The sequence below is a fragment of the Diceros bicornis genome, chromosome 10 (assembly GCF_020826845.1).
Source record: "Diceros bicornis minor isolate mBicDic1 chromosome 10, mDicBic1.mat.cur, whole genome shotgun sequence".
NCBI classification, from domain to species: domain Eukaryota; kingdom Metazoa; phylum Chordata; class Mammalia; order Perissodactyla; family Rhinocerotidae; genus Diceros; species Diceros bicornis.
Genome location: NC_080749.1, coordinates 5,142,749 through 5,162,631, shown reverse-complemented (window position 1 = coordinate 5,162,631; position 19,883 = coordinate 5,142,749). Strand labels below are relative to the sequence as shown.

At 37.2% G+C, this 19,883-nt stretch overlaps 1 protein-coding gene across 3 annotated transcripts in view; it reads right to left on the bottom strand.

Moving 5' to 3' along the window:
• WDR33 (WD repeat domain 33) overlaps window positions 1-19,883 on the bottom strand; it is a 91,058-nt gene that overhangs the window by 51,903 nt on the left and 19,272 nt on the right. For all 3 annotated transcript variants that reach the window (XM_058548745.1, XM_058548746.1, XM_058548747.1), the window contains exons 2-7: window positions 9,529-9,755; window positions 8,218-8,286; window positions 7,521-7,625; window positions 5,204-5,299; window positions 4,865-5,016; window positions 3,059-3,156 (exon numbers count right to left, since the gene is read on the bottom strand). In XM_058548745.1, the coding sequence (XP_058404728.1) occupies window positions 3,059-3,156; window positions 4,865-5,016; window positions 5,204-5,299; window positions 7,521-7,625; window positions 8,218-8,286; window positions 9,529-9,732 (724 nt within the window). In that variant the 5' untranslated portion in view covers window positions 9,733-9,755. The remainder of the gene's footprint in view (window positions 1-3,058; window positions 3,157-4,864; window positions 5,017-5,203; window positions 5,300-7,520; window positions 7,626-8,217; window positions 8,287-9,528; window positions 9,756-19,883) is intronic.

Genomic DNA, 19,883 nt, shown 5'->3' with positions numbered 1-19,883 from the left:
TGTAACTTCCTCCTTTTCCAAGAAGCATAAGAACAATCTCAGAAAGGACAATAAAAAGCTACTGTAAATTCTGCATTCAATAGTATGGTATTATGGCTTCTGCCATGCACAGAGATCCTGTATGCTTACAGGTGAGAGACTACATTAAGAAGACATGATAGCTGTCTCCAAATACTTAAAGGGCTGCTATGTAGAAGAGAGCACAGACTTAATTTTTCATGTTCCAGAAGACAGGGCAGGTTGTAAGGAAGCAGATGTCTGACATAATGAAAGAACTTTCGGAAAAATTAGAGCTATCTAAAATTGGAAAAGAGAATCATGTGAGGTAGTGAATATTGTATCACAAAAAATGTTTGTTGAGTAGAAGACTTGTTTTCAGGAATGATGTAGAAAAGATTTAAGTAATTTATAAAGAGTTGGACTACATGATCTCAAACATTCTCTTCAATTAAAATATTCTTGGATTTTCTTAATACTTAATCCCAAGTGATAGTTTGATGCACAACACTAACACGCTGTAGGAGTATGCTTATCTACCCGATGTGACAGAGTCTATGTGGGCTATAAGAACATCACCCCTTCATATAGGGCAACTGACATTTTAGAGGCTGGAAGGTCCTATTCCTACTTGTTTGACTTGGCAATCCAATTTTCTCTCTACGAACAGAGCTAAGTTAAGTTCACTTCAAATGTTATTTTAAGAATTTCACATCATCCCCTGAGACAACTGGAGTTCCGTCATCCCCTGATCCCCAACCCACAAAGTGAAGGACAGAAAAACTATAAGAACATTGTTTTCATTATTTTATAATCATCTCTAAAATTCAGAAAATTTGGAAAAATGAGGAATGACAGACAACGGATAATTGGAATTGAATAACTCGTCTACTACACCAGACCTGCCCTCAGAACTACTACTTGGGTGGTACAATTAACTTGGTGTAATTATTCATATTTGTTATACTCATTGAGGTACTAGGAAAAAAATCATGACTATCAAGCAAGTAGAATATTTTTCAAAAGGAAGCAAAACCCACAAATAATCTAGAACATATATCCTAAAAGTATATGGAGGTTCATTACATTCTTGTGCATGTTTGAAATTTCCTTAGTAAAAACTTCAAAAGAGCCCCACATAAAAATTCAACTCTCAATTAATACTGACATAACATTGGTGTATTTTTAAGCTATAGAAAGAACAGGTAATGATTCAGCATCTACTTAACTTTATCCAAATTCACCTAGACTCAAATCTGAAAATATTTAACTGCTAGTTAATATCTCACACTCTAAATTTCAGAGGAAAAGTTCTTAAGCACTATTTAGAAGCAGTTTCATTAGCAAAATTGAATAACATTTCATTGGAACTTGGGATTGAAAAATGTTATCATATAGCTAAGTTTTTTTCTTCTTTTTTTAATTCAAGATGCATAGTGGTCTTATATCAGACTTCACAATCATGCTCCTAGTCCACTTTAAAATTAATTGTTTGACACTAGATTTGCTTTTAACAAATAAAATTATTTTGTTTCCTCTATATTTCTTACGATGTTCAAAGCCTAGAAAAAGTTATTTATCTTATTTCTGTTTAACAGCTAAGACGTCTACTAATAGTGAGGAAAGATGCAAGGTAGTGTAGCATTAGGCTAGGAGTCAAGTGATAAGATTCTAGTCCTGGCTCTGAATTTATTTTACCTTGAACATGTCACTTAAGCCTTCTGGGTCATGGTGCTCATCCATAAAATAACTGAGACAATGATTTCAAAGACTTCGTCTAGTTCTGAAGTTGTACAATATTATGACTTTCACAGTGAGTACACTCCTCCAATATGACAGGTACTATATCCTCATGTTAGCTATCACGATACACTACTGTGGATGAACCCACACAAAATGTGCCAAGTTAGGAACGTTTAAACAAATGTGATAAAAAAAAAAAATACTGGCTTGAAATATGGGTTATATATCAAGAGCATTTATTTTCTTGTCTAGAAAGCATCGACACTACATGCTGGAAATAAAGCTCTGCAAAGTTGTAAGAAACTTACAGTTCAACAAAGACAACTAACTCTGCTGACTCTTGAACAGAAAGGGAAATCTCTGAACAGTAATTTCTTAACACCCAATGTCTGTGGCACCCATTCTCCCACCTGCATTTATGTGTCAGAGGAAGATGTTACTTTATGGCATACTGAAATCAAGAGTACAGAGTAGAAGGTACTCTTTGTCAAATCAGTACAGGTTCAAATTAAGCACCTGAGAAACTACCTTCCTAGTTAATAATAAACTTATGAGACTTAGTTAGAAGTGTAAATGCTTTTGTTCCAATGTTCGTATTGCATATGTAAAACACACAGTTAATTCCCTAACTCTAACACCACTAAATTCACATACACAGTGTTGATGTATTGTTAGTATTTCAACAGCCCCACTTTATGAAGTCTAACACTAAGCCAATCCAAGTGAAAATATAAATTCCTTTTGTAGTATGGGGTAATTCATAGAAGTTAGTTTATAATTATGAAATCAATAAATTAAACAAGGAATCCCTCCAAAATTTAATAGAAAGTGGGTGAGGTAGTACAAATGCGGTATACTGAAAACCCACCTGCTTTCAGAAATAGCAATATGAGAAGTGTAGCTATTGATACCTCAGTTAATTCATACTGTAAAAGGACTGCCAGAAGAATATGAGCTATCTAAATAAAATCATAGTGTCAATATGTTGGAGAAAGCTGTCCTGGGTACAAGACAGGAAAAGGAATGTAGCCCTAAAAGGTGCATAGAGATAAGCAAGTAACTGAGGGGAAAAGGGAGAAGAAAGGGAATGCTTTTATTTAATTTATAGCTTAAAGAATTCAAAGATAACATTAGTAGTAAAAATCTACCAAACGACTGTGAACCTGGGAGAGAGTCTGGGTTTCTTTAAAGAGCCTAAGATGGTGTATACGTAAAAAAACTGAATGGAGATGTAAGCTGGTATTGTGGTTTTGTGATGATTTAACCACAAATACCTTCCCTATTTAAATATTCCAATCAGTACTGTTAGTACACATACCTCGGAGAATTCTTTCCTCATGGCAACGAAGAAAGTCCCAGATTCTAACAGTGCCGTCATCAGAGCATGTAGCAAATTTATTATCCGTGGGTGAGAAACTGTTACATGAAGACACACAGCAGGGGAAAGAAGTCAGCATTTAACAGATTATCTGTGCTTCTCAGACAGGGAAAAATAAAAACACTGTGCTGCGTTATAAACAGGAGAGGGAAGTATCCAACAGTGAAGAAGCCCTTAAAGAGAATGTTGTCAGCTAACAAACGTATCTCATCAAAAGAAGAATTCAACAGAGTAGTTGCTTCTTAGTTTTCAATCATCAATATTCAGAGAACTTCACGAGTGTATTATTAGTATTAATGATCCCCACACTCCCCACAGTATAGTATTTCCTATCGTACCAACAGAAAACATGGAGCTGATTTCAGTATAGAAACTAAATAAATTCTATTTTTGCAATACTCCTGTGAACAGTCTTTTAAATGACATAGGAATACTGCTCAAAAAATCAGCAACAGCTTTGGCCTCCGACTCTTCATGAAATGATAAGCTGAAAAAATTCAGGCAAGCTATTTAGAGACTGGTTGCTAAACATCCCTACATCCGACGTTTCTCATTTATTTAAAAGGTCTGTGGAAAACTTTCACACCTTCTTCCTGGCAAGCTATCCCATGAATGTTGCACCTTTTGAGGCAAACTTACACACAGGGACATTCAGACTGTGTTTAAAGCCAAAGAATCTGCTACAAACGAGGGAGCCATTTTTTCCTCCCTCTAGTGAAAGACCATGAAGTTTCTCATCTAACTCTAAAAATTCCCTTGAACTTCTGAATCCCATGACTATGAAAGCACCAACAGTGAAAACTCAATGTATGGGTAGGACACTAAGTCAAAGTCTTTGAAGGAGCATGTTTATCCAACAATTTTTTTAAGATTCTGAAAGCAGAAACAAGTGACTGCAGTGGGTGATGTTTCTATAAAGATGTCAACCTCCTCCCACACGTGGGTGGCACAACCGCAAAGAATGCTGCTTGGCTTTATTCTGAGGCTGCAGCAATTCTTCAGGCTTGTTTTTGAAGCTTTTTTCCCCAGTTTTACTATACATATCTCATTGATATGTAAAAATATACAACTCACTGAAAATATTTTAAACTCCACTTAATATCCATTTGCATAACTGATGTTATCAACAGTGAATCAGAAGAAGAGTCCTAGAGTCTTCTTGACAATGGTCTGCTTATAGTTTCAAAGCTTGAAGAACCCATTCATTAATCCATTAATGTTTGCCACATCCAGAGTTATCTGTGAGAGTTTTTAGTTCTACTATACTTTCCTGTTGAAGTCGTGGCATAACCAAGCCAACCAGGTCTTCACTTAAGCTTTTTTTCCTTGTATTTTGTGTGAACTCTGAAGGTGTTTTCTGTAGGCTTTAGATTTTATTCAGTTGTATAATTAAAGACTGAATTCTTTATTTGGAATGAAATATCTTGTCTTACACAGTAGGTAATAAAAAGGAATAACGTATACACATTATTAACCATAAATGAAAAGAGAAAACCAGTGCAAAATGCGGCAGACAATACATCTCTAACATATTGCAAAGGCTGATACCAGGACGACACTACTTCAGAAAGGTGCCAGCAAAATGGTGAATGTGTGAAAACAAAGAAAAATATTGTGTTTATAGGGTGCAGAAAGTTTCCCAGAATCTGACAGAGCCCATGCATCTCTGCACCCAGAATACACTTAGAGAATAATTTAACCATGACAATAGGGACTACAGAAAATGTATGTATATTGTGTATAAACCTGGCCTCTCTAATCGCCTCCTTATGTGCCTGGAACATCTTGACGTTGTTCATGTTCGACTGCCAATATTTCACATATCCTCCGTGGTCTGCTGTCAACATCCACATGTCATTATGTGACCAAGTCATGGCCCGCACTGGGCTATCGTGAGCCTGTGAAAACATAAAACATTTGTAAACATTATATAAAAGAATATAAGATAGAAGGCTTTACAAGAGCATATATTAACTCACAACAATAATTTGTCGAATTGTAAGTTTAAAATACCAATAAAGTGACTATATCTCAAATTCTTTACAATACCACAGGATGATGCTACTATCTGATGATTACTGTTACCTGTAATATTGTTTCAAAATTGAAAGTGAGTCCATTCCACAATGTGAACTCTCCACTAGAAGCTCCAGTGACCAACCGTCTTCCTTCTGGAGTCCACTGGGGAAGAAAAAAACACAGGTTATACAAGGTCACAAATCCTCAACTAATTTTAAATTTTAAAAAACTTACAAAGTCTTTATTTATAAAATATCCAATAGGCATCAAGTAGACGATACTTTCACTTAAGTGTAGCTCAGATTTACAAGCGAGTACCTTGTCAGAAAAGAACTTATGCTAACACAGTGCAGGGAAAGCTCTAGCACTTCAGCTCACTAATTAAAAATACTAAGTGCATTATGAGTCCCCGATTAAGTTACACACACCTAGACACTCTAAAGAGCATTTCAAAACAAAATATGCAATGACCTCGTTTTCCTATGATACATGGCAGGCTAACATAAATAAGATGATCAGTCACCAGAAAAACTCAAAGACTGAATAAGGGATTTGGGTTATTACAACTGCTAGTGGACCAACTCAGGCAGAAAAGTTACCAGTGTTTTATGAAAAAACAGTATAACAATAAGTACCAATTTAAGCACATCAAGGCTATCAAACTTTTCCTAGAACTAAATGTACTAAAAAAAAACTTTTTTAAGCTCTCCTCCATTCACACTATCAGTGACAAGTCTTATGCTGATCTACTCTCAAAAAACTGTAATACAACCGAGTCATGACTAACACTACACCAATATTTTAATATCAGAATCTGCCTACAGAAGGGAACCTGTGACTTATGCTCATCAACTCAACACACAATGTATTTTTTCCTCACTTTCTATTTTCAAGTTTCTCTGACAGATTATACACTCATTTTGCCTTAGAAGATGTAAATACATGAAATGTCAATACAACAATCCTATTTTTCCAAGTAAAAACTGACAGAGTTGAGAAATACAAGTGTGCTTATAGGAACAGCAGTACGAAATACATAAAATGAAGACTATCTGGTAAATTACATAGATATATATGATAATCCAGCTTTTTACTGCTTACCTGCAGATCATGATTTTGATTATTATGAATAAAATCTTTCTACTTTCCTAGTTTCTGTTATCTACTATGGATCCCAACCCAGTAAATACTGCAGGCAACCAAACTACAGACACAGGACCCACAGTCTTTATGTCTGAATACTTTGTAATTTGGACTATGCCTCTACTATGTGCAAATTTTTCCTAAGACCTTATAGCTTGATCCTCAAATGAGAAATTTACCCATCTAACAAGATACAGGATACAGAGAATGGTCAAATCTTATTCATCTCCAAAAGGTTTTCTGAGTTACACTTAGAAGATATTAAAATTAGGTGCACATCATACTCCTTTTACCAAATTCCCTGGCAAACAAAATTATACTACATACTGGTTGGCTCTACTAACACAAAAGCCATTGAAATCGGTGTTTCTTTACTGATGTTTCTACTGCTTTAGGTCTCTGAAGCAAACACGAGGCCTAAGACTGATTGCAATCTTTTTATGGAGCTCAAGCCAGCATCTCTTCCAGCCCCTTTTGGTTCTCTCTGCTGTGTCTGCCACAATGTTTGCCATGACGGTCTTTTCTCTGTCCCATTTTTTGTTTTCAATTCTTATTTGCTCAACTTTGACTATTAACTATCCTACGTTTCTGGACTGGATATACTGCTAACCAATAAGTGCATTCAGACTTAGCAAATCACAAAGAAAATGATTATACTATTATCTATGGGAATATTAACTGATGCCTGGGAGACAGAGCTGCAAAGACTTTATTTCAAACCCCTTCAAATTTTAATATTTTGAACCATGTCAATGTACTATTTATTTAAAAATTCCATTTTAAAAATTTCAGCAAAAATGTACTCAGTACCTACTATGTACCTTGATGGAGCTGACAATTATGGTCTACCATTGGTCTTCAGCTCTTCTCAGGTGTTTTCCTTCCTAGTAACACCTAAGAGTTTTCATTCACCTTGAGACGCTGCTTTCTCAACAGCAGCAAAAGCATTCCTATTCAAGAGCAAGTCTGAGACCTGCTGTAATATATATCCATGGCCAGCTCAGAGAGAATTCTATGGAAATTGAAACATGAAGAAAAACAATCCAAAAGTAATATCTCACTAAATGTGGATATAGTGGATAAGTGATTGGTTATTCTAAAATAAAATTATTAGCAATACACTGATTTTTTATCCTAGATATATATTTAAAATAATGTTTAATTTTCTTTGTCCTGTTAAATATACTTGCAGACTAACTCAGGATTAATTTTTTCAAAAAATATCCAATAGAATACTTACCCTAACAACAAATACCGGACACTTGACTTTATTTGTTGATGTTCGAACAAATTTCGTTGTTACTGCATTCATAGGATTATTCAACATCCCTATAGGCGGGACCAGCTACAAAAAAAAGAAAATTGGGTTTTAAGAACACCTGATTATGCACAGGGCATAAACCAGGGACAGAGCAAGGTAATTATTTCAACATCTAAAGACAAATTCAGGACTAGAGAAGACTTCCAAAAAACTATAATAGATTATAATTAGTCTATATTAATTAAATGAAGAAAACTGAGACACAGGAAAGTTAAATGCCCATTATTACTAAGCAAACAATGAAATCAAATACCAGATTTCCCCAATTACTTCTCAAAGTCAACACAATTAAACATGTTCACAATAAGCCAAATTTAAAATTAACTTTCCTATTATACAGACTTTAAGGCAGTGCAATCTTTTGTTGGACACTGCTTTAAGCCCCAAATCAAAAGTTCATCCTTCATTAGATCAAAAGGAATATTTAAATTGAAATTAAAAGATAACCCATGGTTTACACAGATATGTTACATTATCCCTTTAGGAATGTTTTATTTTAAATTATAAAAATGTAAAAAGAAAAGTCCATGTTTGAATTTGAGATCACACATTTTTAGGTTCAAATGCCAAGCAGAGAGGTTTTTTATTAAACTAGTATGACATATCTTATACTTACATCATTATAATAACCCGCATCAGGCTGAATTGCTCGCATATCTCTCTGGTCTCTTTGCCATATTCTATTCTGTTAAAAATTTAATAAATAATTAATTAATATATGGTCTAATTATACTCAACTTTAAAGTAAATGTTAACAAAATGTAAGCTGTTATTAAACGACGAGAGAACAGGATTAAAACTTTTTCATTATGTTCTAAAACACAGATGATAGTGGATATCTTAAAGAGACTTCCCCTCTTATCCTACTGACATTGCTTAGAATTTCCCTCCTCTCTTTACTCACATTATCCCTAACCAATCATCCAAGATGCTGCTGACCCCAAAACATTCGCACTGACCATAACTTAATAAAAAGAAAAAGGATAAAGGATAGACAGACATCCCCAATTCCCTCAAAATCCTCAAAACAACAATTCCTTGTATCTTGCCATTGGTTTTCTTAATTCCTCTCAAACTTTCCTAATCTAGTTTTCCAACTGAAATACCTGGAAAAACCTAAATCTGTCTTTACTTCTGAATGAATCTTTTTCTCTTACGTGCCTGCAACATACTAACTACGCCCAATATGCAAATAGGTCTTTAACAACGGTCTCAGGTAATGAAAAGCAGACAAATTTTCTTCACAGGAGGCAAAAGCAGACCAAAACCTGACTAAAGTAATAGCGGTTAGTAATGAAAGCAAATCACAGAGGCTAATTCCTAGGTTAAGACAAGTAAATAAAGAACTCAAAAGGGAGAAATGTCAAGCTGACAGAGGTTTAGGCAGATCCCTACTCTGCCTTTATTTGCCATCTCAGAGTTGCTTTCATCCTACAGGACTGTGGTAGGTTCTCAACCCTCAAGTAAGCAGAGAACCTTTTCCCCTAGTATAACAACCCACCACCAGGGACATGGAGAGTCCATGTTCCATCGCCATTGTCTCTGACATGCAAAGTTGCTATTCTGAATATGTATGTTCTCATAGAAATATGTCTATGTAGGTAGTCTCTTAACATTTCATAAACACTGTGGGTTTAACAAGTGTCTTACGGTTGGCCTAGGGATTAAAGTATCCTTTTCTGAGATTTGTTGTGAACCTTTAGAACAAAGCCTATTTCTAAATTGGAGTCTAATTTTAATAATTTTTGAGATGATTCATGCATGCAAAGAGCAAAAAAAAAGTACTGGTGATTAGCCTCATTTGAAATTCCACTTCATCCCACTAATTCAAGAAACACAGGCATACTTATTACTCTGCATTTTAAAAACTTTCTTCTTTTTAAAAAAAAACAAGTTTGGTCATGTGAAGCACATTAACTGGACTTACCTCCAAATATTTAATTACAGACGGATTATAGTCTATGGTTTTTCGGTTTACTGCTTTTCTCATTCGTTTTCCATCAAAGGTAAGCTGTTGCATTGCTTGCTGCTGTGCAAAATCAGGTCGCTTATAAAATAGCTGTCGAGGTGCCTGGTGTTGGAACCTTGGCATATGGAAAAAACGAGGAGGAGAACCAATTTCTGTAGCCATGGTGACGTTCTCGTTCTAGGACACTAGGGTAGGGAAAAAGTACTTTCACTACAAATATCAGCACTACAACATTGCCTGAAAATGTTTTTAAACGAACTTTTTTCCCCACTTCTCTTTCTTTTTCTATTATGCATCATTTCTAGCTTTTAGTCAACTTATTTACAAAATGAACTATTAGATTTAATAGCAGAGAACAGTTACACATTTGAAAAACACCAATTCACAGAATAAGTGCTAATAAGCATTTACTGTGAAATTCAGCCTGATGGAAGGAAAAACAATTTGTAACAGTTTGGGGTGAGTGTGCCTTGTGCTGTGCATTTGCGGGGGTGAGAGAAGAAAGGTATAATCACTGACTGTTCACATTTTTAAAATAAAGTTTTCATTAGATGTTTGATAGTAAAACAAATCATTTTAAGTTGATCATAAGACCCCATTTTATACAAGTCACTAGAAAACGTTAAAACCTGAGTTTTGTCCTTTTAAATTTCTTAGGAACAGTGTAGAAAGAGAAATAAACTCTTATTTTACAAAAATGCTGAAAGTATGTATATCTTACTTCAGGCTCAAAGTAACTATCACAGAAACTTATTTCTCAGTATGTTTACTCACATATATTTTTCTATATGCTTACATTTGCCTTTCCTCATTCAAGACACTAAATAAAAGATCTAAAAAAGATTTATGATTTCCTTTGGATAAAAATGTTCTTACTACTACTTCATTCATCCTTGTCACTTTAGTCTCTCCTGAAACCATTTAATAATGACAATAGGGAGGGGGAGGAAGAGGACGGGTGAAGGGAGAAGGGAAGGAGAAGTCCTGACTCTCACAATACCAAAAATAAATAATGTGATAAAATATGCATTTAATATGTATTATTTCCACTACTCTAGAGCAATACCAGAAGGTCTCTGAGAAATGTTAACTTGTAATGAGACAAGAAACAGTCTGTCTCCCTCTTAGCGCTGTGTGTGAATTAAATCAGAATGTACCAAAAGCACTAAGCATTTGACTCAATAAGATTGGCGAAGGAATCTGTTTACTCAGTTATCCCATGAATCCAACTAAATTTCAGCATCCAGATTTCAACTAACAGCTTCAATTCAGATGTCTAGACCAGTAATTCTAAAAGGATGAAGCTCTGAAAAGTCTATTTTAAAATTACTATTTTTTTCACTTTTCAATCATCAAATTTCTAATTTTATTAGAATGAAATTATCCTAATATTCTAGTTTAAAATATTATTGATATCAAATGAGAATAAAGATTTTTACACATATCAAAAGAGGCTTAAAAATTATTCAGCCAAAAAAAAAAGGAATGAAGTACTGATACATGCTGCAACATGGATGAATCTCGGAAACATTATCTAAGTGAAAAAAGCCAGACATAATTAAGGTCACATATTGTATGATTCTTTTTTTTTTTTTTTTAAAGATTTTATTTATTCATTTTTTCCCCCCAAAGCCCCAGTAGATAGTTGTATGTCATAGGTTCACATCCTTCTAGTTGCTGTACGTGGGACTCGGCCTCGCGTTGGACGGAGAAGTGGTGCCTTGGGGCGTGCCCGGGATCCGAACCCGGGCCGCCGGCATCAGAGCGCGCGCACTTAACCGCCAAGCCACGGAGCCGGCCCTGTATGATTCTATTTATACGAAAAATCCAGAACAGGCTAATACATAGAGAGTGAAAGCAGATTAGTGTTTGCCAGGGGCAGGGGAAAGGAGGAATGGGGAGTGACTACTTAATGGGAAAGGGGTCTCCTCTGGAGATGATGAAAATGCCTGGAACTAGATAGAGGTGGTAGCTGCACAACCCTGTGACTGTACTAAATGGCACTAATTGGACACTTTCAAACGGTTAAAACAGCGAAATTTTATGTTATGTGACTTTTACTTCAGCTAAAGAACGGGGAGTTTAATCCACTGGAAAAAAAATTTTAGATGGAGGGTAAATGAAACATTAACAGAAAGTTGATGCTGTTGAAGCTGGGTGATATGTATATGGGTACAAAACACTAACCAGACCCAAATCAAGTATCTACTGCACAATTATGAGGAAAATGACTGAAGTCAAATGCAAAACAATCACTATGTTATTGCTAACATTCTTGAATAATTCATGTTAAAGCTAGAGAAAAATATTACTCCTCCATTTAAGACCTTATAGAGGATGGGAGAAAATATCTTTCCATTTACAAATTTTTTGAGTAAAACTTCTGAATAAAGGCCTTTAAGTTTTCCTTGAATGGTCAAGTACTACTTATTTTCCAGAAATAAAGGTCCAGCATAAAGAAAAAGAGGGGGGAAAAGTACCATTATATTCTAACACAAGATCCAGCCCTAAAATAAAACAAAAACAAACTTTCTCACATTACAATGACCAGTCAGTCTTCACATGTGCCTTACATACTTCAGCTTCACTTCCTGCAAAACGTTGTTACTTGCCCAAAGTCAAAACAGAGCCTCTAGTGACTGTTATGGGCTAAACTGTGTCCCCCCATAAATTCATATGTTGAAGTCCTAACCTCCAGTACCTCAGAATGTGACTGTATTTGTAGATAGGGCCCTAATCCATATGACTGGTATCCTTGAAAGAAGAGGAGATTAAGACACAGACACACACAGAAGGAAGGCCATGTGAAAACACAGGGAGAAGACAGCCATCTACAAGCCAAGGAGAGAAGCCTCAGAAGAAATCAACCCTGCTCACACTGTAATCTCAGACTTCTAGCTTTCAAAACTGTGAGAAATAAATTTCTGTTGTTTAAGCTACCCAGTCTGTGGTACTTTGTTATGGCAACCCTAGCAGACTAACTAATACAGTGGCAGAGTCAGAGCAAAATACCTGGACCTCCTGACTATCCCTCAACATGGGCTGCCGAAAGATTTCAGCAATAATGATATTACAGCTTTCTCTGACTTGAGATAGCAGAAAACTCGATACATGAGGTTGAAAAATCAGTGACCCAGATAGAAAGAACCATCACTCAAATCATTAAAACTATTCTTCAGGCTTCACTCAGGACTCTACTTCAAGGAACTATATATATAGTATAATCAAATGCAGAAAAAGAAATAAGAGTTCTATCCTTCATAAAAATAATTACTGGGATTTCTAGTCACTGCAGTATTTACTTGAGCCACATTAACAGAACACCACAATTTATTTATTTATTTTTCCCCCCCCCGAAGCCCCAGTAGATAGTTGTATGTCACAGTTGCACATCCTTCTAGTTGCTGTACGTGGGACGCGGCCTCAGCATGGCCGGAGAAGCAATGTGTCGGTGCGCGCCCGGGATCCGAACCCAGGCCGCCAGCAGCGGAGTGTGCGCACTTAACCGCTAAGCCACGGGGCCGGCCCCAGAACACCACAATTTAAACTAGAAGTCAGGTTTGTCCCTAAAGCATATTCATCTCATATCTAGGGTGGAGGGTGAGAGAGGGAGCTAGAGGGGTTGGGAAGGGTCGGGGGGGGCAAGAGAGAGAAACTGAGGTAGAGGGAAGACAATTTGCATATGGTTATTAAATACATACTAACAATAGAAGCAAATTGCTGAGGAAAAAAATCCACCTGAAACGTTAAATTCCTCATGTCTTTCTTGTACACACAAACCTTCAACGTTTCAAGGAATCAGCACAACTTTATCAAGTGCCTACTGTACATTATACTCTGCATCAGGTATAGATAGCACATCGTTTTGATTCACTGAATATCACTTCTAAGTTTATGGAAGAGATTTCAGACTTGATAGTGTTTGGTCTCCATCTCTATTTTGGCAAATACAAAGACTCCTGAGTTGACAAAACTTTGCAGCATATCCTTAGCCTTCAAGCTTTCAACTACTCCCCCAAATTAGGAAAGCCACTCAACTTTTCTGCATCTGTTTTCTTAACTTGGACAATGAAGTTAATGTAGATAACTTCAAAGATCCTTTTTGCTCAAAGATATTATTTTGCATAAAATATATTATTCTTTTAGCCAATGTAGTGACTAGTCTGCAGAACAAACTGGAATACCCAGACTTAGTTCTCAAATGTTTGTGTGCACAAGTCCATACCAGCATTAGAATTCTGCTTCTTGTCACAACTACTATGAAGTAACTTTTTATCATTTTAGTCATATGACATTACCAAAATTATAGTTGAATATAGAAAAAAAAAACGAATGCTTTTCTTAAAGAAGTCATTACAAATTTCACATTGTAGAACTGTGCTACACAATAACTCATTTTATTGAACCTAAACCTCTAATTAAAATAATGAAAACTGTATACCATACAAGTGCTAACAAAACCTCAAAAACTGGAGCAACAATAGTTGAATGAACACAAAGGGATTCATGAGAGAGGTAAGACTTAAATAGACATTATACAGAAAGATTTATTAATATAGGATAATGAGGAGGCACCACCAAAATCACTGAAGCAGTTACTAGTTACTGGCCATGAAGACACACACGCTTAGGAATTGTTAAAAAATAGTTGAAAAATCCCCACAGCGTGGGGAAGCATAACAAGAAATGCAACTCACTTCAAGAACTAATCAATGCGCACTAACTACCTGAAAGGCATTGAAGACAGACAGACAGACACACACACACACACACACACACACACACACAGAGTCTGCTCTCAAGAGACTGGCAGTTTATCAGAACAGAAGAGCTCAAAACGAAAGCAATGTGAGAATTTACTACTACATCGAGAATCTATTATAGGCAATAGGGATATAACAGGACACTTACAATACAATTCAGCCTTAAGAAGTTTAAATTTAGGGTGAGGTGGGAGGAAAAGACACTGTGAGGGAAAGAAACAAAATAAGTAACACTCTCATTCACTCAGCAAACCATGGCCAGCATAATCTTTTCCCCAACCAAACATAATCCAAAATAATCTTCCTGGGGCCGGCCCAGTGGCGCAAGCGGTTAAGTGCGCGCGCTCCACTGCAACGGCCCAGGGTTCGCCAGTTCGGATCCCGGACGCGCACCAACGCACTGCTTGGCGGGCCACGCTGTGGCGGCGTCCCATATAAAGTGGAGGAAGATGAGCATGGATGTTAGCCCAGGGCCAGTCTTCCTCAGCAGAAAAAAGAGGAGGATTGGCAGATGTTAGCTCAGGGCTTCCTCACAAAAAAAAATAAAAAATAAATAATCTTCCCCAACCAAATGTTTCTGACTCCATTAGCAAAATTTTACCATCATAGTCAATCTCCAACTAGGAGGAAAGGTATATTTTTATAGGAAAATAACCTTGCTAATAGAACTTGACTAATTCCACAAACTCAATCCAAAATGAACTTACTAAATGCTTCACACAACTGAATAAAGAGACCTTTAAACTACAATTCAGGAGGGTAGAACTGAGGCTCTGTATCAAAAACTCTATGACCTGAAGGGTCATGAATTGGCCTCAAGCAACTGTTTTTTTTTTGTTTTTTTTTTTGAGGAGATCAGCCCTGAGCTAACATCCGCCAATCCTCCTCTTTTTTTTGCTGAGGAAGACGGCCCTGGGCTAACATCTGTGCCTATCTTCCTCCACTTTATATGGGACGCCGCCACAGCATGGCTTACCAAGCAGTGCGTCGGTGCGCGCCCGGGATCCGAACCAGCGAACCCCGGGCCGCCGCAGCGGAGCGCGCGCACTTAACCGCTTGCGCCACCGGGCCGGCCCCACAACTGCTTTTTTTTAAACTAGAAGTCATATCCTATTGGTGGTTCCTGAAATCAATGTGTCTGACAACCAGCGTTAATTTAATAATAAAAATATAGAACATATAAGATTGAAATGCACATTTTAAAGGAAAGAATTGCTTTTGTGAAACTTCTGTTTCAGTTGTACATGTGTGTACAATGGATCACAACGTAAAAAAGTATCTTCTTCCTATTAATTTGTCAAAAGTGAAAGCAAATGGCTTAATGTTAACAAACCATTAAATGAAAACCAGGGTTTCCTATCTATGCATCCTCCACTTACGATCACTTAATTTCTGCTGCCACTGTGCCGCCATAGCCAAAGAAGTTCACATGTAGCTTCTGTCTAGTGTGGGTACTGTGTCTGGCTACAGTAGCTATGGTACCAGAATCTGGTCCAATTATCAAATCCAACAATTCTTACCATGCAGACTACTAATCAGAGCTTCTGATTAGCACAAGAAAGCTTGTTTTCCCAAACTGAAATGAAAGAATTCTAACAAAAAGCAAACTATTGATGCATTAGATAGCTGCGATACCAAGTACAATTACTGTAGGGCTTTTAAAAATAATAAGAGGTTTTAAGATCCCCACTCTCATTAACACAAACCTGGACACCAAGGACAGAACCTCAGCCTGGGAACCCCTATTTTAGATTACCTATCTCCAGACCAGTAGTTCTTGGGATGGATAACCTACCCTAAAAGAGATTTGACGCCTAATCTGTCACAGAACTTTGCGGGGGATATACACAAGTGGTAAACACGGCCAGTGACAAAATAACCACCATGTTCTCTTTTTCTTCATTATCCAATCTTTAAAAACCATAAATCCTGAACAAATCAGGAGAAATTGCACTGAGACCATTCAGTCTTTTAAAGAATAAACAAGAAGGTAGCTGTTTAAATAAGTTGTTTTTAAAAGTTCATATGATTCTGTATCTTGACTGTGGTACTAGATACACCAACCTATCCAAAAGGCTATTTATTGTATGCTTTCACTTACATGACATTCTTGAAATAACAAAATGACAGAAATGAAGAATAGATTAGTGATTGCCAGGAGTTAGAGATGGGGAGGAGGTTGGTTATAAGAGGGGAACCGTTGTAGTTATGAACTGTTAAGCATCTTGACTGTGGCGGTGGATGCACAAACCTACACATATAATGAAACTGCAGAGAACCACACACACACAAATGAGTACAAGCAAAACTCAGCAAATCTGAATAAGATCCGCAGATTATATCAATATCAATACTCAATTTGTGATACTGTGCTATAGTTTTACAAGTTGTCACCACTGGGAGAAACTAGGTAAGATACACGAGATCTCTCTGTATTATTTATTACAAATGCATTGAATATAAAATTATCTCAATAAAAAATTAATTTAAAAAGTTAACGTGTAATTCACTAGTTAGTGGAAAAAACGAACTATGCTGTGTAATTTTACAACACACATGTGGAATAACCACCTTAAAGATAAGCATTTAAAGACTGCTACCATTTGTTCATGACTAAATTTCATACTAAAGATCAACTTTATTTAACTCTCAGTGTAGGAGCTTTCCAACTTTTATAGCTTTCAGCCACATATTTAGCTGTGTAATTCTTTGTAACTTGGGGTAAGCAGCTTCCACTGTATCCTTAGCCATAAAGTTACTGAAATATTTTAGTGGATATTGCACTGGACCAGTTTAATGCATGTTACTTGGGCTTTTATATTTAGTTTTAGGCCCATCGGAAAATTGAGTGTAAAATACAGAGTTCCCATATACATACACACACAGCTCCCTCCCCCACAACATCCAACATCAGTGTAGTACATTTGTTAAAATCAGTGTACTAACACTGATGCATCATTATCACCCAAAGCCCATAGTTTACATGATGGTTCACCCTTTGTGTTGTACATCCTGTGGGTTGTGACAAATGTATTCAGATTGGCTACTTTCACTTAGCAATATGTATTAAAGGTCACTCCATGTCTTTTTCATGATTCGATAGCTCATTTCTTTTTAGCACCCAATAACATTCCACTGTCTGGATATAACACTCTTTGTTTATCCATTACCTACTGAAGGACGTCTTGGTTGTTTCAAAGTTTTGGCAATTATGTGCAGATTTTGGACGGACATATTTTCAACTCATTTGGGTAAATACCAAGGGGTGTGACTGCTGGATCCTCTGATAAAAGTACGCTTAGTTTTGTAAGAAACTGACAAATTGCCCAAAATGGCTGCACCATTTTGCATTCCCACCACCAATGAATGAGAGTTCTTTTTTATTTTATTTTTTGTTTTTGTGAGGAAGATCAGCCCTAAGCTAACATCCGTGCTAATCTTCCTCTTTTTGCTGAGGAAGACCGGCTCTGAGCTAACATCTATTGCCAATCCTCCTCCTTTCTTTTCCCCAAAGCCCCAGTAGATAGTTGTATGTCATAGTTGCACATCCTTCTAGTTGCTGTATGTGGGACACGGCCTCAGCATGGCTGGAGAAGCGGTGTGTCGGTGCGCGCCCGGGATCCGAACTCGGGCCACCAGTAGAGGAGCACGCACACTTAACCGCTTAAGCCACGGCACCAGCCCTGAATGAGAGTTCTTGTTGCTCCATATCCTCACCAGCATTTGGTGTTGTCGGTGTTTTTTACACATTTAGACAGAATTTTAGACATTCTGATAGGTATGTAGTGGTATCTCGTTGTTTTAATTTGCAATTCCCTAATTATGTATGATTTGGCCATCTTTCCATATGTTTATTTGACATCTGTATATCTTCTTTGGAGACTTGTCTGTTCAGATCTTTTGTCCATTTTTTAATCAAGTTTTTTCATCTTCTTACTAAGTTTTAAGAGTTCCTTGTATATTTTGGATAACAGTCCTTTATCTTTATCCTCTGCAAATATTTTCTCCCAGTCTGTGGCTTGTCTTCTCATACTCTTTATTATTTTAAAGTTACATGTAATAAAATTCACTTTTTGGTGTACATTTCTAAGTTTTGACAAATGCATAGAATCATGGAACCAGCACCAAGATGCAGAACAGTTCCATCACCCCTATATATTCCTTCATACTAGCCCTCTGTTATTGATCTCCTACTACTACCCCCTGGCAACCACTGATCTGTTTCCCATCACTGTAGTTTCTATCTTTTCCAGAATGTCATATAAATAGATCATACACCGGGCCGGCCCTGTGGTTTAGCGGTTGGGTGCACGTGCTCCGCTGCTGGCGGCCCCGGTTCAGATCCCGGGTGCGAACCGACGCACCACTTCTCCAGCCATGCTGAGGCCGCGTCCCACATACAGCAACTAGAAGGATATGCAGCTACAACATACAACTATGTACTGGAGCTTTGGGGGAAAAAAATAAATAAATAAAATTAAAAAAAAAATAGATCATACACTGTGTGGCCTTTTGAGTCTGGCATTTTTCATTTTGCATACTACTTTTGAGATTCACCAAGGTTGTTGTCAGTATCAATAACATCTTTTTTTCATTGTTGAATTCTATAGATATATCAGCTTTTTTATCCGTTTATCAGTTCAGGGACATTTGGATTGTTTGCAGTACTTGGCAATTGGAACAAAATTGCTATAAACATTTGTGCATAGTTTTTGTTTGAACATAAATTTTCATTTTGCTTTGATAACTATCTAGGACTGAAACTGCTGGGTCATGTAAGTTTGTTTAACTTTACGGGAAACTGCCAAACTGTTTCCCAAAGTAGCTGTACCATTTTGCATTCTCATCAGCAATGTATGAAAATTCCAGTGGCTCAACATCCTCGCTAACACTTAGTATTGTCAGCTAAGGGAAGGTAAGGGTTGTTTGTTTGTTTCTTAGTCTTTTTTGTGTGTGTGTGAGGAAGATCGGCCCTGAGCTAACATCTGCCAATTCTCCTCTTTTTGCTGAGGAATACTGGCCCTGGGCTAACATCCATGCCCATCTTCCTCCACTTTACATGGGACACCACCACAGCATGGCTTGACGAGCGGTGCGTCGGTGCATGCCCGGGATCTGAACCCGCGAACCCCGGGCCCCCGCAGCGGAGCACGCAAACTTAACTGCTTGCGCCACCAGGTCGGCCCCTTCTTAGTCTTTCTAATAGGTGAGTAGTAGTATCTCGTGATTTCTTTTTTTTTTTTGGTGAGCAAGATTGGCCCCGAGCTAACATATGTTGCCAATCCTCCTCCTTTTGCTGAGGAAGACTGGCCCTGAGCTAACATCCGTGCTCCTCTTCCTCTATTTTGTATGTGGGAGGCTGCGACAGCATGGCCTGAGGAGTGGTGCATAAGTCTGTACCCCGGATCAGAATCTGCAAACACAGAGCTGCCAAAGCAGAGCACGTGAACTTAACCACTGCGGCAAGGGGCTGGCCTCTCATTGTGATTTTAATTTGTATTTCCCTTATGACTAATGATGTAGAGCATCTTTTCAGGTGCTTATCTGTCA